The sequence below is a fragment of the Poecile atricapillus genome, chromosome 3, assembly GCF_030490865.1.
Source record: "Poecile atricapillus isolate bPoeAtr1 chromosome 3, bPoeAtr1.hap1, whole genome shotgun sequence".
NCBI lineage: Eukaryota > Metazoa > Chordata > Aves > Passeriformes > Paridae > Poecile > Poecile atricapillus.
This window is the reverse complement of record NC_081251.1, coordinates 768186-789768: the sequence shown is the minus strand read 5'-3', so window position 1 is coordinate 789768 and position 21583 is coordinate 768186. Positions and strand designations below refer to the sequence as shown.

At 52.8% G+C, this 21583-nt stretch overlaps 1 protein-coding gene across 15 annotated transcripts in view; it reads left to right on the top strand.

Moving 5' to 3' along the window:
• DTNB (dystrobrevin beta) overlaps positions 1-21583 on the top strand; it is a 138767-nt gene that overhangs the window by 18182 nt on the left and 99002 nt on the right. For 14 of the 15 annotated variants that reach the window (XR_009277127.1, XR_009277126.1, XM_058834267.1 and 11 more), the window contains 4 exons: positions 2709-2863; positions 4382-4487; positions 6986-7152; positions 12951-13075. Coding sequence is in view for 13 of the 15 variants with exons in the window: in XM_058834267.1 (XP_058690250.1) it covers positions 2709-2863; positions 4382-4487; positions 6986-7152; positions 12951-13075 (553 nt within the window). In the remaining 2 variants the exon portion in view is untranslated. Of the gene's footprint in view, positions 1-2708; positions 2864-4381; positions 4488-6985; positions 7153-8910; positions 9588-12950; positions 13076-21583 lie in introns of those variants that run through there. The other variant, XM_058834275.1, reaches the window with a different exon arrangement.

Here is a 21583-nt window from a genome sequence, read left to right as displayed (position 1 = left end):
TGCTCTCCTTGTGCTGCTGTGCAAGGCAGGGATCCCAGGATCTCTGAGGTGGGACAGTCCCTGCCAGCCCTTGGAGTGCAGGCTGTGCCCAGTGCCCACCTGGGCACTCAGTGCCCACCTGTCCAGACCTTCCTGGGGCACCTCCAGGGATGAGACTCCAAACCTCCTGAGCGCCCTTTCCATGCAGAAATTCCTCCTGATCTCCAGCCTGGCCCTGCCCTGGCCCAGCCTGAGGCCCTTCCCCCTCCTCCTGTCACCAGTTTCCCTTTGAAGGGATAGAATTATATCCTGCTTTTTATCCTGTCCAATTTCCCAGCTAATTCCCCATGTGGAAGTTTCCCACTTTGACAAGAAGCCCAATATTTTAACTGCAGCACAAACGTTGGTTTGGAGGGATTCTTCATTTACCCTTGGCACAGCCTGGGCTGTTCTCTCTCATTTGCATATTCAGATTTCCATACCTTTCATTTCTCTCTCTTTAGGATCACTTGACTCCTGCTGCCTGCTCAGCTCAGATGAAGGTTCTGAGCACACCCAGGAGGTTCCAGCCCATTTTAAATGAAATTATTGTGTCCTACCCATCCCTCCTTGCTAGGTCCATTGCAGACCTGCAGCTCCTGTGCAGGGGCCACTTCTGCAGGGATTCTGCATTCTGGACTTTTACCTTTCTAATCTAGATGTTCCTATTGTTTTCATTTTGTGGGCATTTTCATCCTGACTTTTTTTTCCCACATTCTGTTTCCAGGTTAAGTCTAATTTTTCTGGCTTCTGTATTTTTCTAAAATACAGAAATGCACCATTTGAAATATTTTTTCTTCCCCCCACCATTTCTCCTAATATGTTTTATTTTATAACATTGTTCAAGAGACCTTCAGTTCAAGCTGCTCTGTTTAATCAGTGATACAAATTCCAGGTAGCTTTATCCCTCTTTTCTGAGGCATTGCAGGCTTCTTCCTGAGCTCATTCTTTCAGGAAATTGGGATAATTTCTGCACTTTACTGGAAACATGCCTTTCCAAAAGTGTCTTTTTTTTCTGAAGCTGGTTTTGATCACAGAAATGAAGGTTGTTTTTTGCCAGCATGAGCTTTTTGATGTTTAATTACTGATGGTGCCTGAAATAACAGCAGAGAGGGTTCGGTGCTACTGAGGAGATCTGGGATCTGTCACATCTTGGGGAATTCTAGGTCTTGTTGCCATTGGTGAAACCTCCCTTCAGAGCTCTGGGAGTGCAGCAGGGGCCCTCTGGCTGTTTGAGAGATCTTTCCTGGGATGCCAGGGCAGTTCTGTTTCCTGGGACATCGTTCTCCTGTCAGGCTCTGCATCCCTGCCCCTGGGATTTGCCTCTGCTGGGGCACCAGAGCTGGGGGCTGGGGCAGGGCAGCTCTGGGGATCAGGGGCTTGGGAGGCTTTGTCCTTCAGAGAGAGGAGCAGGGACAGGGACTGGGACACCTGCAGCACCTCCCTCCCATCCCTCTGTCCTTACAAACATCAGGGAACATCTGCTCAGCCCCTTTTTGCTTCCAGGAGCACATTTGTCCCTTCAGAGCTGCTTAAAAAGTGTAAACTCCTCTCATCACAGACGTTCTCAGAATCCCAGAGTGGTTTGGGCTGGAAAGGACCTTAAATCCCAGCCCTGCCATGGCAGGGACACCTCCCACTGTCCCAATGTCCAACCCAGCCTTGGGCACTGCCAGGGATCCAGGGGCAGCCCCAGCTGCTCTGGGCACCCTGTGCCAGGGAACAATTCCTGATCAAATCTCAGATCCAAAATGGGATCCAATTCCCCTTCCCACTGCCCAGCTGTGCAGTGCCTGGGGGTGAGGGCAGTGCCCTTGGCTTCAAATGGTTCCTGGTAAAGCTGGGAAGGGGCTGGAGCGTGTCCAGGGCAGGGAACGGAGCTGGGAAGGGGCTGGAGCCCCAGGAGAGGCTGAGGGAGCTGGGAAAGGGGCTCAGCCTGGAGAAAAGGAGGCTCCGGGGGGACCTTGTGGCTCTGCACAAGTCCCTGCCAGGAGGGGACAGCCAGGAGGGCTCGGGCTCTGCTCCCAGGGAACAGGGACAGGACAAGGGGAAATGGCCTCAGGCTGGGCCAGGGCAGGCTCAGCTTGGCCAGCAGCAGGAATTTCTGCCTGGAAAGGGAGCTCAGGCCTTGGCAGGGGCTGCCCAGGGAGGTGCTGGAGTCTCATCCCTGGAGGTGTGCAGGGAATTCCTGGATGTGGCACTCAGAGCTCTGGGCTGGGGACAAGGTGGGGATCAGGCACAGCTGGGGCTCCATGGGCTGGGAGGGATTTTCCAATGCCAGGGATCCTGGAATGTTGTCTCCTGCCATCCCTCATGCCCTTGGTGGGCACATTTCCCTGGAGTTGTGCCAGCTTTGGCTCTGTCACTGTTTTTCATTCTGGGAGCCCCCTCTGAGGGGTTTCTGTAGTTTTGGGGTCCAGGTGTGTTCCTGTGGAATTCTCCTGCTCCCTCACTGTCCCAGTTCATGGCAGGAGCTTTCCTCTGGCCTGGGTGGGATGGGATGGAGGAAATGGGGAGACTTTTGGGAATACTGACATTGGTAAATCCTGTCTTGCTCATAGATCAGATCAGCTTGATCAGAGACGCTGGTGAGAGTCCAGCACAAAGGAACAGCTCGGGGTGCAGAGGGAGGGGCGTTTTCCCACAGTGATCCCAAATTTACTGGGGGGTTTTATTGTATTTTCTTACAGATATTTTCTCTCAGATCTCAGATTCCAATGGGCTGATGATTTTCACCAAGTTTGACCAGTTCCTGAGGGAAGTGCTGAAGCTGCCCACGGCCGTCTTCGAGGGCCCCTCCTTCGGCTACACGGAGCACTCGGTGCGCACCTGCTTCCCCCAGCAGGTCAGGACTGGGGATTTGGGGTTTGGGGTTTGGGGTTTGGGACTCAGGGTTTGGGATTTGGGGTTTGGGACTTGGGACTCAGGGTTTGGGATTTGGGGTTTGGGACTCGGGGTTTAGGGTTTGGGACTCGGGGTTTGTGGTTTGGGACTCGGGATTTGGGGTTTGGGACTCAGGATTTGGGGTTTGGGACTCGGGGTTTGTGGTTTGGGACTCGGGATTTGGGGTTTGGGACTCGGGATTTGGGGTTTGGGACTCGGGATTTGGGGTTTGGGACTCAGGATTTGGGGTTTGGGACTCAGGATTTGGGGTTTGGGACTCAGGGTTTGGGACTTGGGACTGAGGATTTGGGGTTTGGGACTCGGGGTTTGGGATTTGGATCTCAGGGTTTGGGGTTTGGGACTCGGGGTTTGGGATTTGGATCTCAGGGTTTGGGGTTTGGGACTCGGGGTTTGGGACTGGGGATTTGGGATTTGGGGCTCAGGATTTGGGGTTTGGGACTCGGGGTTTGGGACTCAGGATTTGGGGTTTGGGACTCAGGGTTTGGGACTTGGGACTGAGGATTTGGGGTTTGGGACTCGGGGTTTGGGATTTAGGGTTTGGGATTTGAGACTCAGGGTTTGGGATTCCCAGGGCACTGGGGCTGAGGGTCACTGAGGTCCCCTGTACCACCCCAGCACTTTGAAACAGTCCAGAATAAACAGTTCAGGGGTTTTCTGGCATTTCAGTTGATTCCCCTCCTTGAAGGGCCACCCCTATTCCCCATCAGAAGAGCAGGAATGACTCATTTCTTTTCCAAAACATAAAATATGCCATTTTTACTATTTCCCCTTGATTTTTCAAAGGTTTTTCACTGTGTTAAGACAATTAGTTTCAACAATTCACTTCCAGGATCTGTTCAAAATAAACACCTTCTGTGCAGCAGTTAATTTTTAAATCCATTGCAGTTGTATTTTAATTGTTCTAATGATTTGTTTCTCATTTGAGGTAATGTAAATAATATAACTAATCCTTCAATCAACTGTAAACATGAACTTGATTGATCTTAGGCCTAAAATTAAATGTTTAGACTCTGGGCATGATGATACTCCAGAAGAATCATTTCTGTAGCATTTGATGTAAAATTTATAGTGACTAAATATAAGTTAATTAGCAATTAGCATGTTTGGAATACGACACAGTAGGAAGCAGCCTTTGATTTCAGAATCAATGAGGCTCCAGGTTTACATCTGATATTGGGAAGGAATTCCTGGCTGGGAGGGTGGGCAGCCCCTGGATCCCTGGCAGTGCCCAAGGCCAGGCTGGACACTGGGACAGTGGGAGGTGTCCCTGCCATGGCAGGGGTGACACTGGAGGGGCTCTGGGGTCCCTCCCACCCAACCCATTCCCTGATTCCATGACAATACAGGAAATATTCCTGGTGGGCACAGTCCCAGAGAAGTTTTAAGGCTGGAGAAGCCCTTGCAGTGGGAAATGGATGTTGCTGTCTGCAATGCAGTGCTGCCTGTGTTCTCCCTGCAGAAGAAGGTGATGCTGAACATGTTCCTGGACACGCTGATGGCTGACCCTCCTCCCCAGTGCCTTGTGTGGCTGCCCCTCATGCACAGACTCGCCCACGTTGAAAATGGTACACGGAATATTTGTGTTCTGTTATTGGCTCTGTCTGTGTGTCTGTGTGCTCTGCTCACACACGGGAATGCTCTGTCCCTGCTCATGTCACCAGCACCTTGTGCCTCCCCCTGTGCTGTCCCAGAGCATCCCAGACCTGGCTGGGCTCAGAGCCTGTGAGCTGGGATGGGCTCTGACAGGGGGTGGAAGCAGCAAGGGTGCAAACCCGAAGGGTTTCAGTGTTACAGCACCCAGTGGAAGAAAAATCACATTCTCTGAATGCTCCTGAGCCCCAGAGAGGCTGAGGGAGCTGGGAAGGGGCTGGAGCCCCAGGAGAGGCTGAGGGAGCTGGGAAGGGTCTGGAGCCCCAGGAGAGGCTGAGGGAGCTGGGAAAGGGGCTGGAGCCCCAGGAGAGGCTGAGGGAGCTGGGAAGGGGCTGGAGCCCCAGGAGAGGCTGAGGGAGCTGGGAAGGGGCTGGAGCCCCAGGAGAGGCTGAGGGAGCTGGGAAAGGGGCTCAGCCTGGAGAAAAGGAGGCTCCGGGGGGACCTTGTGGCTCTGCACAAGTCCCTGCCAGGAGGGGACAGCCAGGAGGGCTCGGGCTCTGCTCCCAGGGAACAGGGACAGGACAAGGGGAAATGGCCTCAGGCTGGGCCAGGGCAGGCTCAGCTTGGCCAGCAGCAGGAATTTCTGCCTGGAAAGGGAGCTCAGGCCTTGGCAGGGGCTGCCCAGGGAGGTGCTGGAGTCTCATCCCTGGAGGTGTGCAGGGAATTCCTGGATGTGGCACTCAGAGCTCTGGGCTGGGGACAAGGTGGGGATCAGGCACAGCTGGGGCTCCATGGGCTGGGAGGGATTTTCCCCCCTCAGGGATCCCGGGATTTTTAAATTAATTTTGATGGTGGCAATTTCCTCGTGTCAAGCCCTATGGGAAATGGTGCCCAGAAGTTGAGGAGGTTGATCTGGTGGAAATGTTAAAATGAACTCCAGGGAAAAGGGGATCCTGATTTGAGGCTGGAATTCCCTGGCAGCAGCCAGGAGCAGGGGGGACCAGCTTGGCTGCTCCTCTTCACTTGGGTCTTTCCCATCCAATGCTAAACTTTGGCCTTTGCAGAAAAATGAAAACAAACCAAAAAATACCACAAAAAAACCCCAGAAACAAAAACCTAAACAAACAACCCCCACAAAAACCTAAACAAACAACCCCCACAAAAACCTAAACAAACAAAACCCAAGAAAAACAACAACAGAAAATAAAAACCACAAGGAAAAAAACCAACAAAACAACCAGAAACCAAAACAGACAAAAAAACCTATAACAAGAAAAAACAACCCTGCAGGTAACCAGAACATTTCCCACCTCTTTTGTTCCCATCTTCCTGGTGCCTGATTTAATAATCCCTGATCCTGGCTGCTCCATTCTTCTCCTTATCCATCCTTTTTGAGGCTGTGCAGGACACTGAGTGCTGTCCCTGCTGTGCCTCGTGGTTTGTTATCTGTTCTTGCTTCCCCCATCAGGATATCAGGGTTTGCACTCTCTGCTGCTTCTGTTCCCTTCTATCAGCTGCAATCTCTGCTGCCTGCACCAGCCAGGGAGGGGAAGGGACAGCTCTGAAAAGCTGGGGGAGGACTTCTCATGGAGCCAGGCTGGGAGAGCTGGGGGTGCTCACCTGGAGAAGGATCCAGGGAGAGCTCAGAGCCCCTTGCAGGGCCCAAAGGGGTTCCAGGAGAGCTGGAGAGGGACTGGGGACAAGGGCTGGAGGGACAGGACACAGGGAATGGCTTTAAGCTGGAAAAGGGTAGATTTAGATGGGATATTGGGAAGGAATTCCTGAGTGTGAGGATGGGGAGGCCCCGGTTCTGTTTTGTCCCTCATGTTTCAGGGTGCATTTCCCTCATCTCCTTCCCCTCATGCTCACATTCCTCCTTGGTTTCTTCCAGACTGGAGTGGAGCAGGATTGTCCATCCATGGGGAGGACAGGAGAGGAGCATTTGTTGCTGTTTGTTTTAGCTCACCCCTGAGGGTGTGAACTGGGTTCAGTTCTGCAGTTCTCTGCATGTTCACATTCAGAGGGACATTGGGAATTCCTCACTGGGAGCTGTGGAGGTGCAGGAGGGAGGGGTGAGAGGGGGTTTGGACCAGGAATTGGCCTTTCTGAAGAGGTGACAGGGCCCCAGGGATCTCCTCAGGCAGAATCCAGCCAAATCCTCCTGCTGTGATGCAGCTTTGCTGCTTCCCTGTCACTCCCAATGTGCTCTGTTGGACTCCCCTGGGGAATTGAGTGTGCCCAGGGAGGGAGACATCTGAAGGAATATTGTGGGAACCTGTCAGGTGGAACTGCTGTTATCATCAGCTTCATCTGAGGGTTAATGATACCAAAATTCCCTGCTCTGCCCTCAAAATCCTGCCTGAAGACGGAGCACTGGGGTGGTCTGGACACTCCAGAAAAACAGGATGTTCCAGCTTTACCTAAAATCCACTGAAACCTTTTATTTGTTTGTTTTTTTTCCCCTATCTGCCAGTCTTCCACCCCGTGGAGTGCTCGTACTGCCACTGTGAGAGCATGATGGGCTTCCGGTACCGGTGCCAGCAGTGCCACAACTACCAGCTGTGCCAGAGCTGCTTCTGGAGGGGCCACGCCAGCGGCACACACAGCAACCAGCACCAGATGAAGGAGCACTCCTCGTGGGTGAGGACACTGATCTGGGAAAGGGGGTTCATCCTGGGAAAGGGCACTGATCCTGGGAAAGGAGACTGATCTGGGAAAGGGGGTTCATCCTGGGAAAGGACACTGATCCTGGGAAAGGGACATTGATCCTGGGAAAGGGCATTCATCCTGGGAAAGGGGGTTCATCCTGGGAAAGGACATTGATCCTGGGAAAGGGCATTCATCCTCCTGGGAAAGGGCATTCATCCTCCTGGGAAAGGGGGTTCATCCTCCTGGGAAAGGGGGTTCATCCTCCTGGGAAAGGGGGTTCATCCTCCTGGGAAAGGGGATTCATCCTGGGAAAGGGCATTGATCCTGGGTAAAGGACACTGATCCTGGGAAAGGGGATTGATCCTGGGAAAGGGACATTGATCCTGGGTAAAGGACATTGATCCTGGGAAAGGACACTGATCCTGGGAAAGGACACTGATCCTGGGAAAGGGACATTGATCCTGGGAAAGGGATATTGATCCTGGGAAAGGGCATTGATCCTGGGAAAGGGCATTGATCCTGGGAAAGGGCATTGATCCTGGGAAAGGGCATTGATCCTGGGTAAAGGGCATTCATCCTGGGTTAGGGGTGTTCCTTCTGGATTAGGGGTGTTCCAGCTGGGTGAGGGGTGTTATTCCTGCTGGCTGAGGGGTGTTATTCCAGCTGGGTGAGGGGTGTTATTCCTGCTGGGTGAGGGGTGTTATTCCTGCTGGGTGAGGGGTGTTATTCCAGCTGGGTGAGGGGTGTTATTCCTGCTGGGTGAGGGATGTTCCAGCTGGGTTAGGGGTGTTATTCCAGCTGGGTGAGGGGTGTTCCAGCTGGGTGAGGGGTGTTCCAGCTGGGTGAGGGGTGTTCCAGCTGGGTGAGGGGTGTTCCAGCTGGGTTAGGGGTGTTCCAGCTGTGTGAGGGATGTTCCAGCTGGGTTAGGGGTGTTATTCCAGCTGGGTGAGGGGTGTTATTCCTGCTGAGTTAGGTTGTTCCAGCTGGGTGAGGGGTGTTATTCCAGCTGGGTGAGGGGTGTTCCAGCTGGGTGAGGGGTGTTGCTCCTGGGTGACTGGGTCTGGAGCAGCCTCTCTGGGCTCCCTCAGGAGTGTTCAGGGTCTGGAGCAGAACTGCTCTGTGGGGCTTTTCCGGTTCTGCAAACACCAGAGGGTATAAAAGGGGAATTGGACTGGGTTTATTGTTTATTCCTGACTGGGACAAAGCTGGGCCCAGCTGGGGATGGAGGCACATCCAGCTGGGAACGGGCACCAGTGGGCTCAGGGCTGCCTCAGGCCTGCTCAGCACCTTCATGGATGCTCTGGACACGGGGATGGAGGGCACCACCCTGGCTCAGCTCATGGACAGCCCCAGGGGGGTGGGATGTGGATCTGCAGAGGGCTCAGCACAGGCTGGATGGATCCATGGGCTGAGGATCAACAAGGCCAAGAGCCGGGTCCAGCCCCTGGCTCTCCACAAGCCCCTGGAATGTTCCAGGCTGGGCCAGAGGGCCCTGGCACAGCCCCCAGGGAGGTTTGGAGTCCCTGGAGGTGGCACTCAGTGCCCTGGGCTGGGAACAAGCTGGGGATCAGGCACAGCTTGGACTCAGTGATCCTGGAGAGCTTTTCCAGCCTCAGTGAGTCTGGAATTGCACCTAATGCTGGTTTTTGTAATACCTGTCATCTCCCCAGAAAGACAAAGCAGTGACCAGGAGTCCTGTGCTTGGACAGGACCCTTGTCCACTGACATCTTCTCCTCTTCTCCTGCCAGCTGTAAATACATGCCTGGAAAACTCAGAGTTCAGGAGCCTTACAGAAATTATCTGAGCAGGGTGATCATCACAGCTCCAGCAGTAATAGACAATTTTATGGGGAAAAACCTATTTTATGGCAAAAGATTAAGCCCAACCTTTCACTTATTCAGAGAGAAGTTCAGCTGATGATAGGATTATGATTAATAGTTATCTTCATAAGGAAGAGCCATTATAGCATTATGGTTTAATTTAGAAAATTGGGCTGAATACCAGGCAGGAGTTGGGAGGCAAAGGAAAATGCTATTGTCCTTTTTATAACTCTGTGGGTAATAAACTTCTGGAATGTTTAATCCCAGCTAAGAGTAGCTTATTATTCCCTTAAATGCATATAAATCCAGGCTGGGATTTTTACTACAAAGAGAGGTCTAAGTGATGGAAACATGGAATGCTTTGGGTGGGAAGAGACATTAAAGCTCATCCAGTGCCATCCTTTTCATCTTTTATTTTATTTTTTTTTAAACTTCCCTGCATCTTTCATGTTAATTTTATGAATATTGAGTCTTAGTTAAAAGAAAAAATTATTTTTTTTTGCATTTGGCCTGCGTTGGTGGTTCAGGGAGTTCACCCTGCAATAACTGCTGGGGTGAAACCCCAGGGGCAATTTCAGACTAATTCACTCTTGCCTGGTGTATTTTCAAAGAGCCCTACGACCCAGAATGAGCTTAATAATAGATATCTCCATTATTATGATAAATATGATCAATATACTTGTTGATAACAGTATTGTTTCTATAAATATTAATATATTGTTATTTACATACTTACAGCTTCTTTTCCCTGAAATTCTGAGGTACCTTTGATAAATTTTTGATGCACGTAGTATTGAGATATTTGATTTATATCTATAAATCATAGTGATTTCATAGTGATTTCATAGTGATTTCACAGTGATGAAATACATTAAAATCTGTAACCACAGTGATTTTATATTGATAAATAATAGGTCAAAACCTATTTTTGAAGGAGTGTTTTGCTGCCTGAACCCACTGCTCGTTTGGAGGGGTGAAAACCTTGAAAGCTTTTGCAGTTTTTCATTTCTGGGCTGTTTCAGTTTTGGTTCCAGGGCTGGTCACAGGAGCCAGAGCTGGGTGGTTCCTGCTGCAGCCTGAGGATTATCCAGGCTCTGGCTGCTCTGTGACACTGAACAGTCTGTCACCCAAAATTCCAGGCTTGGATACCCATCCCGAGCTTGGCTGGGGAGCCTGGGCTGGGATCTGAGGGTTTAGGGGTGGGAAGGGTTCCCCTGGAAGAGAACAGGGTGTGGTGTCTCCAGCTGGGGGGGTTTCACTCACAGGGCTCAGCCCCCTCTGTTCCTGCCTGGTCTCATCTCCCCTCGGTGACCCCAGGGCTGAGCCCCTGCCCAGCCCCAGCAGCCACGGGATCCGTCCCCAGTGCCCTGCAAATGCCATCCCAGGGAGGGGATCCACAGCCCCAGCAGCCTGGGAAGGGCCTGGGGGTGCTGTGCCAGCAGCTGGACAGGAGCCCAGGTGTGCCCAGGTGGCCAAGAGGCCACTGGCCCTGGGCTGTGCCAGCTCTGGGGTGGCAGCAGGGCCAGGGCAGTGCCCGTCCCCTGTGCTGGCACTGCTGGGGCACCTCCAGTGCTGGGGGCAGCTCTGGGCCCCTCCTGACAGGAGAGCCCTGGAGGGGCTGGAGCATGTCCAGGGCAGGGAACGGAGCTGGGAAGGGGCTGGAGCCCCAGGAGAGGCTGAGGGAGCTGGGAAAGGGGCTCAGCCTGGAGAAAAGGAGGCTCCGGGGGGACCTTGTGGCTCTGCACAAGTCCCTGCCAGGAGGGGACAGCCAGGAGGGCTCGGGCTCTGCTCCCAGGGAACAGGGACAGGACAAGGGGAAATGGCCTCAGGCTGGGCCAGGGCAGGCTCAGCTTGGCCAGCAGCAGGAATTTCTGCCTGGAAAGGGAGCTCAGGCCTTGGCAGGGGCTGCCCAGGGAGGTGCTGGAGTCTGGAAAGGTTTAGAAGAATTCTTGATTCCCTAAACCCTTACAATAACGAGTGGCAAACCTTTGCCATGAGTTTTATTATTCCATGCAGGAAGAAAAAGAAGCAGAAACCATTTATTTGAATATTGGTTGATAGATGTGAGCAAAAGGTGAGTGTCCTTCAGTGATGGGTGTAGGCATGGAAAAGGCCGTGAGTTTGCTGAAGAAGGGATCTCAGAAAGCTGATTGTGTGATTTTTGTAAAATTTATAAAAATCACAGAACCCCAGATTCACTTGGGTTGGAAAAGCCCTGTGAGACAATTGAGTGCAGCCCTTCCCCAGCACTGCCCAGGCCACCACTGACCCATGGCCCCAAGTGTCACATCCTCAGGGCTTTGAAATCCCTCCAGGGATGGGGACCCCACCCCTGCCCTGGACAGCCCTTGCCAGGTGGGAATTGTTCCCAATATCCAGCCCTTCCCTGCCCTGGAGAGCTGCAGGGAGCTGGGGCTGTCCCTCCTGAGCACTTGGGCACTGCCAGGGATCCAGGGGCAGCCCCAGCTGCTCTGGGAATTCCATCCCAGCCCCTGCCCACCCTGCCAGGGAACAATTCCTGCCCCAAATCCCATCCATTCCTGCCCTCTGCCACTGGCAGCCATTCCCTGGCTCCTGGCCCTGCAGGTCCTGCTGAGTCCGTCAGATCTGTGGGAGAGGAATGAACAAATTCAGAGAGAAAGAAATGTGGACATTTTCAGCATGTGAAGAATTTAGGGAAACTTTGAGTTTGGAATAGTCACTTCTGTGTGCATGATTTAAATTCTCTGTGGGGTCAGTAAGTGGTACAGAATAAAACTGTGATTTTCATAGGATTTCAAAGCAATTTAAGGGGGGTTTGGAATGAGCTTTAAGGTTCCTTCCAACACAAACCATTTCAGGATTTGGTGATATTGGGAAGAGCAGGTGCCCATTCTCTGGGATCCAGAGGCTGTTGGATGAGTTGTTCTCCAGGGCCTTCCCACAATTCTGCTGCTTTCCAGGATGGAGCTGTTGCTGATAAATAAAAATTGCAGCACCTGATAGGAATGAGGCTGCACCTCCAGGGCAGGGGCAGGTTGGACATCAGCAGGAATTGATTCCACTGCTAGTCAGTGGTGCTAATTGGCAGTAATTGCCTGGTAATTGGCTGTAACTCCTGTCCAGGGCCCCTGTTTGAACCAATGTTAATCTGAATTTTAGTTTGAACGTCCCTTGAGAACTGGTCCAGCTCCACTTTGGAATGTTGTGCAGGAGCAGCAGTGAATTCCACAGGAGTAATTAGCCAGGGTTACACTTTGCTGGGATGTCAGTGAGGCAGAGCAGCACAAGGAGCTGCCAGGTTAAAGGAGCTGAGCTCCCCTGGCCATGGAATCATGGAATTAGCAGGGCTGGAAAGGACCACGGGCTCCCATGGGAACTCGGTGGGTGCAGCATCATTTCCAGATTTAATTTTGTAAGTCAATATGGGTTTAAACCCCATTTTATGGTCATGACTTGGGGCAGGTCCCCATTCTTGTGGGTGTGGCAGCGTTTGCCAGCAGCATTCCCAAGGCATCACTGATCAGTGATTTAGCACAGCTGAGGGGAGCTGTGGAAGGAGATAAAGTCATTCCTGCCTGTCCCAGCACCGTGCCCCACCTTGGCTTTGCCTGGAAAGGACAGAAAATGGGGATGTGACTGTTCCTCCCCTCAAGATGTGTTCAGAGAGTGAGTGTAAAAATCCCTTAATGGGATGGGATTGCCCCGGGCTCAATTCCTGACAGAACCCCCAGGTAATTGGTTTATTTCCTAATCTTACATAATTTTATTAAAACTTTCAATTGTCAGTATCAGAGCACTTAAAAGCCTCCCAGAACTTGTTCCCCAGTGCGGTGTCCGCACTGATTTCCCAGGAATGATGTAACAAGACCGGGGTTTTCTGCATGTTCTGCCCTTTTCCACCTCACTGTTATTTTTCCCAGCTCTCTCTGGCTGCACCCTGCCCTTCCCCAGCCTCACCTGCCTCCTGTCCTTGTTCCCCTCTCCAGAAATCCCCGGCCAAGAAGCTGAGCCACGCCATCAGCAAATCCCTGGGCTGCGTGCCCAGCAGGGACCCGCCCCGGCCGCTGTTCCCAGAGCAGCCTGAGAAGCCCCTGGACCTCGCCCACATCGTGTGAGTACCCCAGAGCCCCTCCTCATCCTCCCTGGGCACTGCCCCATGCTGTGAGTACCCCAGAGCCCCTCCTCATCCTCCCTGGGCACTGCCCCATGGTGTGAGTACCCCAGACCCCCTCCTCATCCCCCCTGGGCACTGCCCCATGCTGTGAGTACCCCTGAGCCCCTGTTCATCCCCCCTGGGCACTGCCCCACGGTGTGAGTACCCCAGACCCCCTCCTCATCCCCCCTGGGCACTGCCCCATGGTGTGAGTGCCACAGACCCCCTCCTCATCCCCCCTGGGCACTGCCCCATGCTGTGAGTACCCCTGACCCCCTCTTCATCCTCCCTGGGCACTGCCCCATGGTGTGAGTGCCCCTGACCCCCTGGGCACTGCCCCATGCTGTGAGTACCCCAGACCCCCTCCTCATCCTCCCTGGGCACTGCCCCATGGTGTGAGTACCCCTGAGCCCCTGCTGTGCCCTGGGCTCGGGGCAGGGAGCAGCCCTGGGCTGGGTGTGATGTTTTTCAGTGCTGTGATATAAATGTTTCTCTGGGAATCATCAGCTGCTGTGGTTGTGAGAGGAGTCTCAGAGCTGCAGGAGGTGTTTGGTGCAGCTGCAGCCAGGCCTGGCTGTGTCCTGCCTGCAGCTCTGGCACCTCCCTGTCCCCACCAGTGGCACCTCTCACGTGTCCCTGCCTCGGGTCAGGCTCTGTTTTCTCATTCCTGGTTAATGAAATGATAGAAATGTGTCAGGCACATTGCAGGGGTCAGCTCCTGCTGCTGCCTGGGATCTTGGCTTCACATCCTTGTCCTCTCTCCATGGCACTGCTGTCACCCTGCTCTTGGGACCTCCCTGTGCAACTGCTGGGATGGTTTGGACAGAAAACCACTGCACTGGTGTTGGTTTGAGCAGCCTGAGGTCACTCTGCTTCCCCACTTTGTCAGTTTTCACCTCCAGAGTAAAAACTGAGAGGAAAAGACCCAAACAATCCGAGGTCAGTCTCCAGATAAATCCTGGTGTCCTGCAGAGGCTGGAGGAGAGCTCTTCACATCTGTAGGAGAGAGTGAGGAGCAGCAGCACTGGGATCTAATTCCAGGAACTTGGAGCACTCCCATTTCCATGAGCATGGAGCCATTTGCAGTCTGAGGGTGAGGGGAGTCACTGCTCTGGTTTTATTTGGCATCCTGAGTAGCAGATTCTCCTGGGAGTGGTTTCTGTGTCCCAGTCAGGAGGTGGCTGTCCCTTGCCCTCTGCCCACCCCGGTCAGGCTGTGCTGCTCTGGCCCTTCCCAGATCCCGATGGTTCCATTGACTGCCTCTTCTGCTCGCTCCTTTAACAGTGTGCCATTCCTTAAGGAACAGCTGGAGGCTAAATTGCCAAAATGCTGGACAGGTGAGACCTGCAGAGCTTTCTGTAGTGTGGCTTCCTGGTGTGAGCAGCATAGAGCTCCAGACCTGCAGTGGTAGCTGCCGCTCCAGGCTCGTCCCAGCCCAGCTTGGAGCTGATTCCTGCTTTGCTCTGTGCTTGTTCCCTCCAGTTCCTGCCTCCCTGAGGAGTCCCCACCTCTCCCAGCGCTGCCTTTGGTGCTGTGCAGGGATTGCTCTGTTTCCATGGAATATAAATTCTGCTCTGCTTTCCTTGGGGCAGTTGCACCCAGACTGGGAAGAGCTCAGGGGTCAGTCCTGCTGCTGCTGCTCAGTTCAGAGCTGGAGCTCTCAGGAATTCATCCCCTTCTCCAAACCAATGGCTCCTCACACCCCGAGGGCAGGGCTGTCCACAGCATTGCCTATTCCTTCCCACCAGTTCATGGCCTTTCCCTTCCCAGCCTGGCATTGTTCCTTACCCAGCACTTCATCACCTTTCCCAATCCTCCATCCCTTTCCCAATCCTCCATCCCTTTCCTTTCCCAATCCTCCATCCCTTTCCCTTCCCAATCCACCATCCCATTCCCAATCCACCATCCCTTTCCCATTCCACCATCCCTTTCCCAATCCACCATCCCTTTCCTTTCCCAATCCTCCATCCCTTTCCCAATCCTCCATCCCTTTCTCAATCCTCCATCCCTTTCCCAATCCTCCATCCCTTTCCCAGTCCTCCATCCCTTTCCCAGTCCTCCATCCCTTTCCCAGTCCTCCATCCCTTTCCCAGTCCTCCATCCCTTTCCCAGTCCTCCATCCCTTTCCCTTTCCCAATCCTCCATCCCTTTCCCTTTCCAATCCTCCATCCCTTTCCCTTTCCCAATCTTCCATCCCTTTCCCTTCCCAATCCACCATCACCTTTCCTAATCCACCATCCCTTTCCAATCCTCCATCCCTTTCCCTTTCCAATCCTCCATCCCTTTCCCTTTCCAATCCTCCATCCCTTTCCCTTCCCAATCCACCATCACCTTTCCCAATCCTCCATCCCTTTCCCTTTCCCAATCCTCCATCCCTTTCCAATCCTCCATCCCTTTCCCTTCCCAGCCTGGCACTGTTCCTTTCCCAGGGGCTGTTGGATGGAGGGGGCAGCAGGGCAGGAGCTGGGGAATGCTCAGGGCAGGATCCCGGGAGCACGGCAGGACTGGATGGCCCTGGGAATGTGCAGGTGGGGACAGGGCTGGACACCGCCTGCAGGGACATGGGGACAGGGCTGGACAGCTCCTGCAGGGACATGGGGACATGTCACACCTCCTGCAGGGACATGGGGACATGGGGACATGTCACACCTCCTGCAGGGACTGGGACAGCTGCCCGGACACTCCTGGCAGCAGTTTGGCAGCTCAGAGACATCTGCTCTGTGCTGACAACTTTAATTAAATGTAAAAAACAATGCCCTAAAAAGCCCCAGGATTGGGAAGGAGGCCCTGGTGGTCCAAGGACAGCTCTGGGAACAGCAGCCACTGAGCTGGTGCAGAAATTCTGGAAGCTGGGGATTTATATCCAGCACCAGATCCCATGGAAATCACAGGGACACCGACAGAGAGGAGCCACTGGGGTTTATGGAAGGGACATTTGGGGTTCTGTGGTACCACTGCAGCAGCAAAAATGACAATAAACCCCCTCCTGTGGTTTTGGGGTGTGAGAGGGGCTGTAGCCAGTGGGGATTTTCTGATGGACAAACAGGAATTGCTCCAGGCCCCTCCTGACACTCCTGGGGTGTCGGGGACCAGGGGTTGATTGTATTTGATTCATGTAAAGGAATCGGCACCTACAGATGAATCCTAGGGGAGAGACTCTGGAAAAGCTGAGATCTGCTCCAGCTGAGTAAATAAAGAAAGAAAATATTAATAACTAGGGGCAGTTTAACAATACTTGGCCAAAGATTCCAGGGAAAACAAGGCTTGGAAGGGAAAAAAATCCCAGCTGTGCTCTTTGCCAGGGACAGGAAACACAAAAATGGGGAGCAAGGAATGCAAACAAGGAGTTGGAAATTGCTGCTGTCGTTTCCAGGCTGTGCTTTGGCACAGGGGCAGCGATGGTGCCAGGAGCAGGACTCACCTTCCCAGGGGGCTGGAGCGTGTCCAGGGCAGGGAACGGAGCTGGGAAGGGGCTGGAGCCCCAGGAGAGGCTGAGGGAGCTGGGAAAGGGGCTCAGCCTGGAGAAAAGGAGGCTCCGGGGGGACCTTGTGGCTCTGCACAAGTCCCTGCCAGGAGGGGACAGCCAGGAGGGCTCGGGCTCTGCTCCCAGGGAACAGGGACAGGACAAGGGGAAATGGCCTCAGGCTGGGCCAGGGCAGGCTCAGCTTGGCCAGCAGCAGGAATTTCTGCCTGGAAAGGGAGCTCAGGCCTTGGCAGGGGCTGCCCAGGGAGGGCAGGGGTGCAGTCTCATCCCTGGAGGTGTGCAGGGAGGGTTGGACTCCATGGGCTGGGAGGGATTTTCCATCCCCGGTGATTTTGGGGTTCTGTGGGGTGTCCCAGCAGGATCCTGCATTGCTCTGTCTGTGGTTTCAGTCCCAGCTGCACTGTGAGGTCATTTCCCAGTCTGGGCTCTGCTGGGAGCACTGGAGAGGTCCAGGAAGCAGATGCAGGTGATGTCACCCCCTGGGGACAGGCCAGGAGGTCACTGGGACACACTGGGACAGGGCTGGTGGGCAGGGAGAGCTGCCTGGCTGGGCTGAGGAACCTGGAGCCCCCCTCAGCCCCCAGGGTCCTTCCTGATTAATGAGATGCAAATGAATTCTGGTGGGTTGCTGCCATATTGTGTTAATTATGAGCACTGGAAGATTGAGAAGACAATAAACAAACCCCACTCAGACAGGAGATGGGGAGGAGTGGGAGTTTGGAATGAGATCAGCTCCAAGGTCCCTTCCAGGCCAATCCCTTCTGGGATTCCATGATTCCATGGAAATTGTTTATCCCCTTGGCCCCAGTGGAGCTGCAGGAGGAAGGGGCTTTCAGGCAGAGTTCTGTGCCATTAACACTCGTTTCCACCAGGAGGAGAACGAATAAAATAGAGGGGAGTGAGGAAATATTGGGAATGAAGCCAACTGAAGGGGAAATGTGCTGAGCAGAACAGCTCAGCAGCAGATATTGGAGGTCATGGTCTGCAGGTGGCTGAAGGTGCATTTCAGGGTGATTTTGTAACCAAGGATGATGATTTGGAAGAACCAAAGGGCCTGAGGTCAGTGGAGATGGTTCAGGGGCTGGAAACACGTTTGGGGGTATGGGCAGCTGTCCAGCCAGGCACTCAGGGAATGCAGGGGGGACCCCCAGGGGCTAAGGAATGGTTGGGTAACTCTGAAAATACCTGAAAACCCTAGAGAAATTAAACATAATCCTGGGACTTGGGCAGATGGGCTTAACAGGGGGCAGGAGCTGAAGGGAGACACCTTCAGAATAATGAATATGAAATGTGAAAATAGAGAATCCCAGGCTGGAAGGGACCTCAGAGCCCCTCCAGTGTCACCCCTGCCATGGCAGGGACACCTCCCACTGTCCCAGTGTCCAGCCTGGCCTTGGGCACTGCCAGGAATCCAGGGGCAGCCCCAGCTGCTCTGGGCAATGGAACAAAATGTTTTCAGTAGTGAATGTAAGGAAATAATTGTTGGAATCTGTTACCCAGGTGGTGCTGGAATTTCCACCACTTTTGCACCAGGACAGGAGTGTTTATAAATCCACTCAGATGTTCCCTGTGTGATGGAAGCTCCATTATCTCAGGGTTTCTCACTGCTTTAGGAGATAGGAAAAATGCAGATAAAAATGTTAATGGAGCCTCAGAGTCAGGGATTTTGCTGGAGCCCTGGGCCTACATCCCTGGGGGAATCAGGGATTTTCTTCCCTCACATTTCCAGGAATAAGTGAGTTTTTCTGAAGCCACTTGCACCGAAATTCCTGCAGCCAGGCTGGGTCAGGAATAGCAAAAATGAAAATTCTGCGATTTCCTGCTGCTTTGGTACATTCTGCATTCCCTGATCTCCCTGCATCCTCCTCCAGGTTGTAGCTGTTGCTCTGCTCCCAGGGAACAGGGACAGGACAAGGGGAAATGGCCTCAGGCTGGGCCAGGGCAGGCTCAGCTTGGCCAGCAGCAGGAATTTCTGCCTGGAAAGGGAGCTCAGGCCTTGGCAGGGGCTGCCCAGGGAGGTGCTGGAGTCTCATCCCTGGAGGTGTGCAGGGAATTCCTGGATGTGGCACTCAGAGCTCTGGGCTGGGGACAAGGTGGGGATCAGGCACAGCTGGGGCTCCATGGGCTGGGAGGGATTTTCCTGTTCCTTTCCAGGGATTCTGTGTCCAGGTGGGAGTTTCCTGGCTGCTGGAGGGTAATGCCATGGAAATCACATTTGGGTTTAGGTGTCAGCTCCCCACTGACAGGCTGCCCTTTTTCAGAGTGGCAGAGTGTGATGGAGAGCGCTGGTGGTGGGAGGTGTCCCTGCCATGGCAGGAGCAACTTGTGGGTTTGGTTTTCCCAGGAGAGTTCTTTCCCCTGTTCCACTGTGGGAGCAGGAGCAGGAGCAGGAGCTGGAGCAGGATCAGGAACAGGATCAGGACCTGGAGCAGGATCAGGAGCAGGATCAGGATCTGGAGCAGGATCAGGAGTAGGATCTGGATCTGGAGCAGGATCAGGAGTAGGATCTGGATCTGGAGCAGGATCAGGAGCAGGATCAGGATCTGGATCAGGAGCAGGATCAGGATCAGGATCAGGATCTGGATCTGGAGGAGGATCTGGAGCAGGATCAGGATCTGGATCAGGATCTGGATCTGGATCTGGAGCAGGAGCTGCTGTTCCTGTGCTGCTGCTGCTGCCCTGGCTGTCCCTGCCCCAGCAGAACTCGAGCTCCTTCCGTGTGTTCCCGTGGCAGGCTGCACACCCAGGGGAGGGATCTGTGCTGCTGAGGCTGGACAGGGCTGCTCTGATCCTGGGCTGTTGGATATTTATTGGGCTATTTATTGGGCTATTTATTGGGGTATTTATTGGGCTATTTATTTATTGAGCTATTTATTTATTGGGCTATTTATTTATTGGGCTATTTATTTATTGGGCTATTTATTTATTGGGCTATTTATTGGGATATTTATTGGGATATTTATTTATTGGGCTATTTACTGGGATATTTATTGATTGGGCTATTGATTGGGGTATTTATTTATTGGGATATTTATTGGCTATTTATTTATTGGGATATTTATTGATTGGGCTATTGATTGGGCTATTGATTGGGCTATTGATTGGGCTATTTATTGGGATATTTATTGATTGGGATATTTATTTATTGGGCTATTTATTGGGCTATTTATTTATTGGGATATTTATTGGGATATTTATTGGGATATTTATTTATTGGGATATTTATCGGGCTGTTTATTGGGATATTTATTTATTGGGGTATTTATTGGGATATTTATTTATTGGGGTATTTATTGGGATATTTATTTATTGGGCTATTTACTGGGATATTTATTCATTGGGCTATTTATTGGGGTATTCATTGGGCTATTTATTGGGATATTTATTGGGATATCCCCAGCAGGAGGAACAGGGACTCCCAGTGCTGGGGTTTCATTCCAAGGGGGTTTATTTTGGATTTATTTTGACTCTTGCCACGATCCTTCCCTGGTGCCACTTCCCTGCCAGTGCTGTGTGAAGTGGCCAATATCAATTAAATTTCCATGATCACCCAGCCATGGGTCTGCAATATCCCTGTTTCCCAGGGCCACAGCACGGAGCACTGCACAGAAACCTTTTATCCTTCAAAAAAAAACGAGCCCTGGCTTTATCCTTAGGCTGAAGCCAAACAAATTCCAGTTTGGAATCTCCTGATCAAGACAGAGATGGAATAAACAACCCAGGGAAGTTGTAACTTTTCCTCTTTAATGCCATAAATCCACTGGAAACGTCCCTGCCCATGGAAGGGGGTTTGAGCTAGAGGGGTGTCCAAGGTCCCCTCCAGCCCAGCCCTTTCTGGGACCTGGTGCTTCTGTTATCCCAACTTCTCAAATCTGGGCTTTGCACAAACCTGAAGAGCTTCTCCCAGCTGGAGGAAGTGGGTGGGGTTCAGGTTTTTATTTCCTTGGTTTGTGGTGCCAGAGGCCACATTTCATGGTGCAGTAATAATCTCTGTCATCCTGGCAGTTTATGAATCATTAATTTACTGGAAGGAATCCTTCCCTGTGGGCCTGGCACAGAATTCCCAGAGCTGTCCCTCGATCCCAGGGCCAGGCTGGAGCAGTGGGAGGATTGGCAGGGCTGGGATGGATGGGTTCAAGAGAACCACGACGTTCCTCCCCTAAAGCCCAGCTGCTTTCCCAGCTCTCTTTGGTGTGCTCACGTTTCTCTTCATGAACGTTGGGTTTAGAAGAGTAAGTTTTGTGCTTTTATATTAATTTATTTTCTATTAACTTGTTCAAGGGGAAGGATGGAGTGGGCAGTCACAGGTTGGACTCTATGAGCTCTTTTCCAATCTAAGTCATTCTGTGATCCTTTTTCCTTCGTTTATTTGTTAAATAACTCCTCCCTCCAACAGAGCAACGTGTGGGGTACATTTAAAAAATATTTCTAAGAAATCAAAACTTAAAAAGCATAAAAATTAAAACTAAGAAAAAAACAAAAAAAACCAAAACAAAACCAACCAACAAAAAAAGGTTGAAAAGCCAATTTAAACAATAATAGCATTAAAAAGGTATTTAAGAGCCCCTCAGGCTGTCGCTGCCGGCCTGAACGCGGGGATTTTCTGGGATGCGCTCCCGGTGCCCGGGGGATGCGCGGTCACGCGGCGGCCGCGTTGCCATGGAGACAGCGCGGGGCGCATCCTTCGGGATGGAGCCGCATCCTCCGGGATGGAGCCGCATCCTCCGGGATGGAGCCGCGGGCCGGGATGAGCGGGAGCGGGCACCGGGCGGTCTCCGCCGCGCAGGTTGGTGCTGCCGGTCCCGGGGCCCCTCCCTGTCCCCTTCTGTCCCCTTCTGTCCCCTCCGGGGGGGCCCCGGGGTCCCTCCGCTCCGTCCCGCTCGGGGTCGGGCTGTGGGAGCGGCGGGACCGGCGAGGGGATGCGGGAACGGGGCCGGGAACAGCCCTGGAACAGCTCCCGGAGCCGTGGGCAGCCCCCGAGC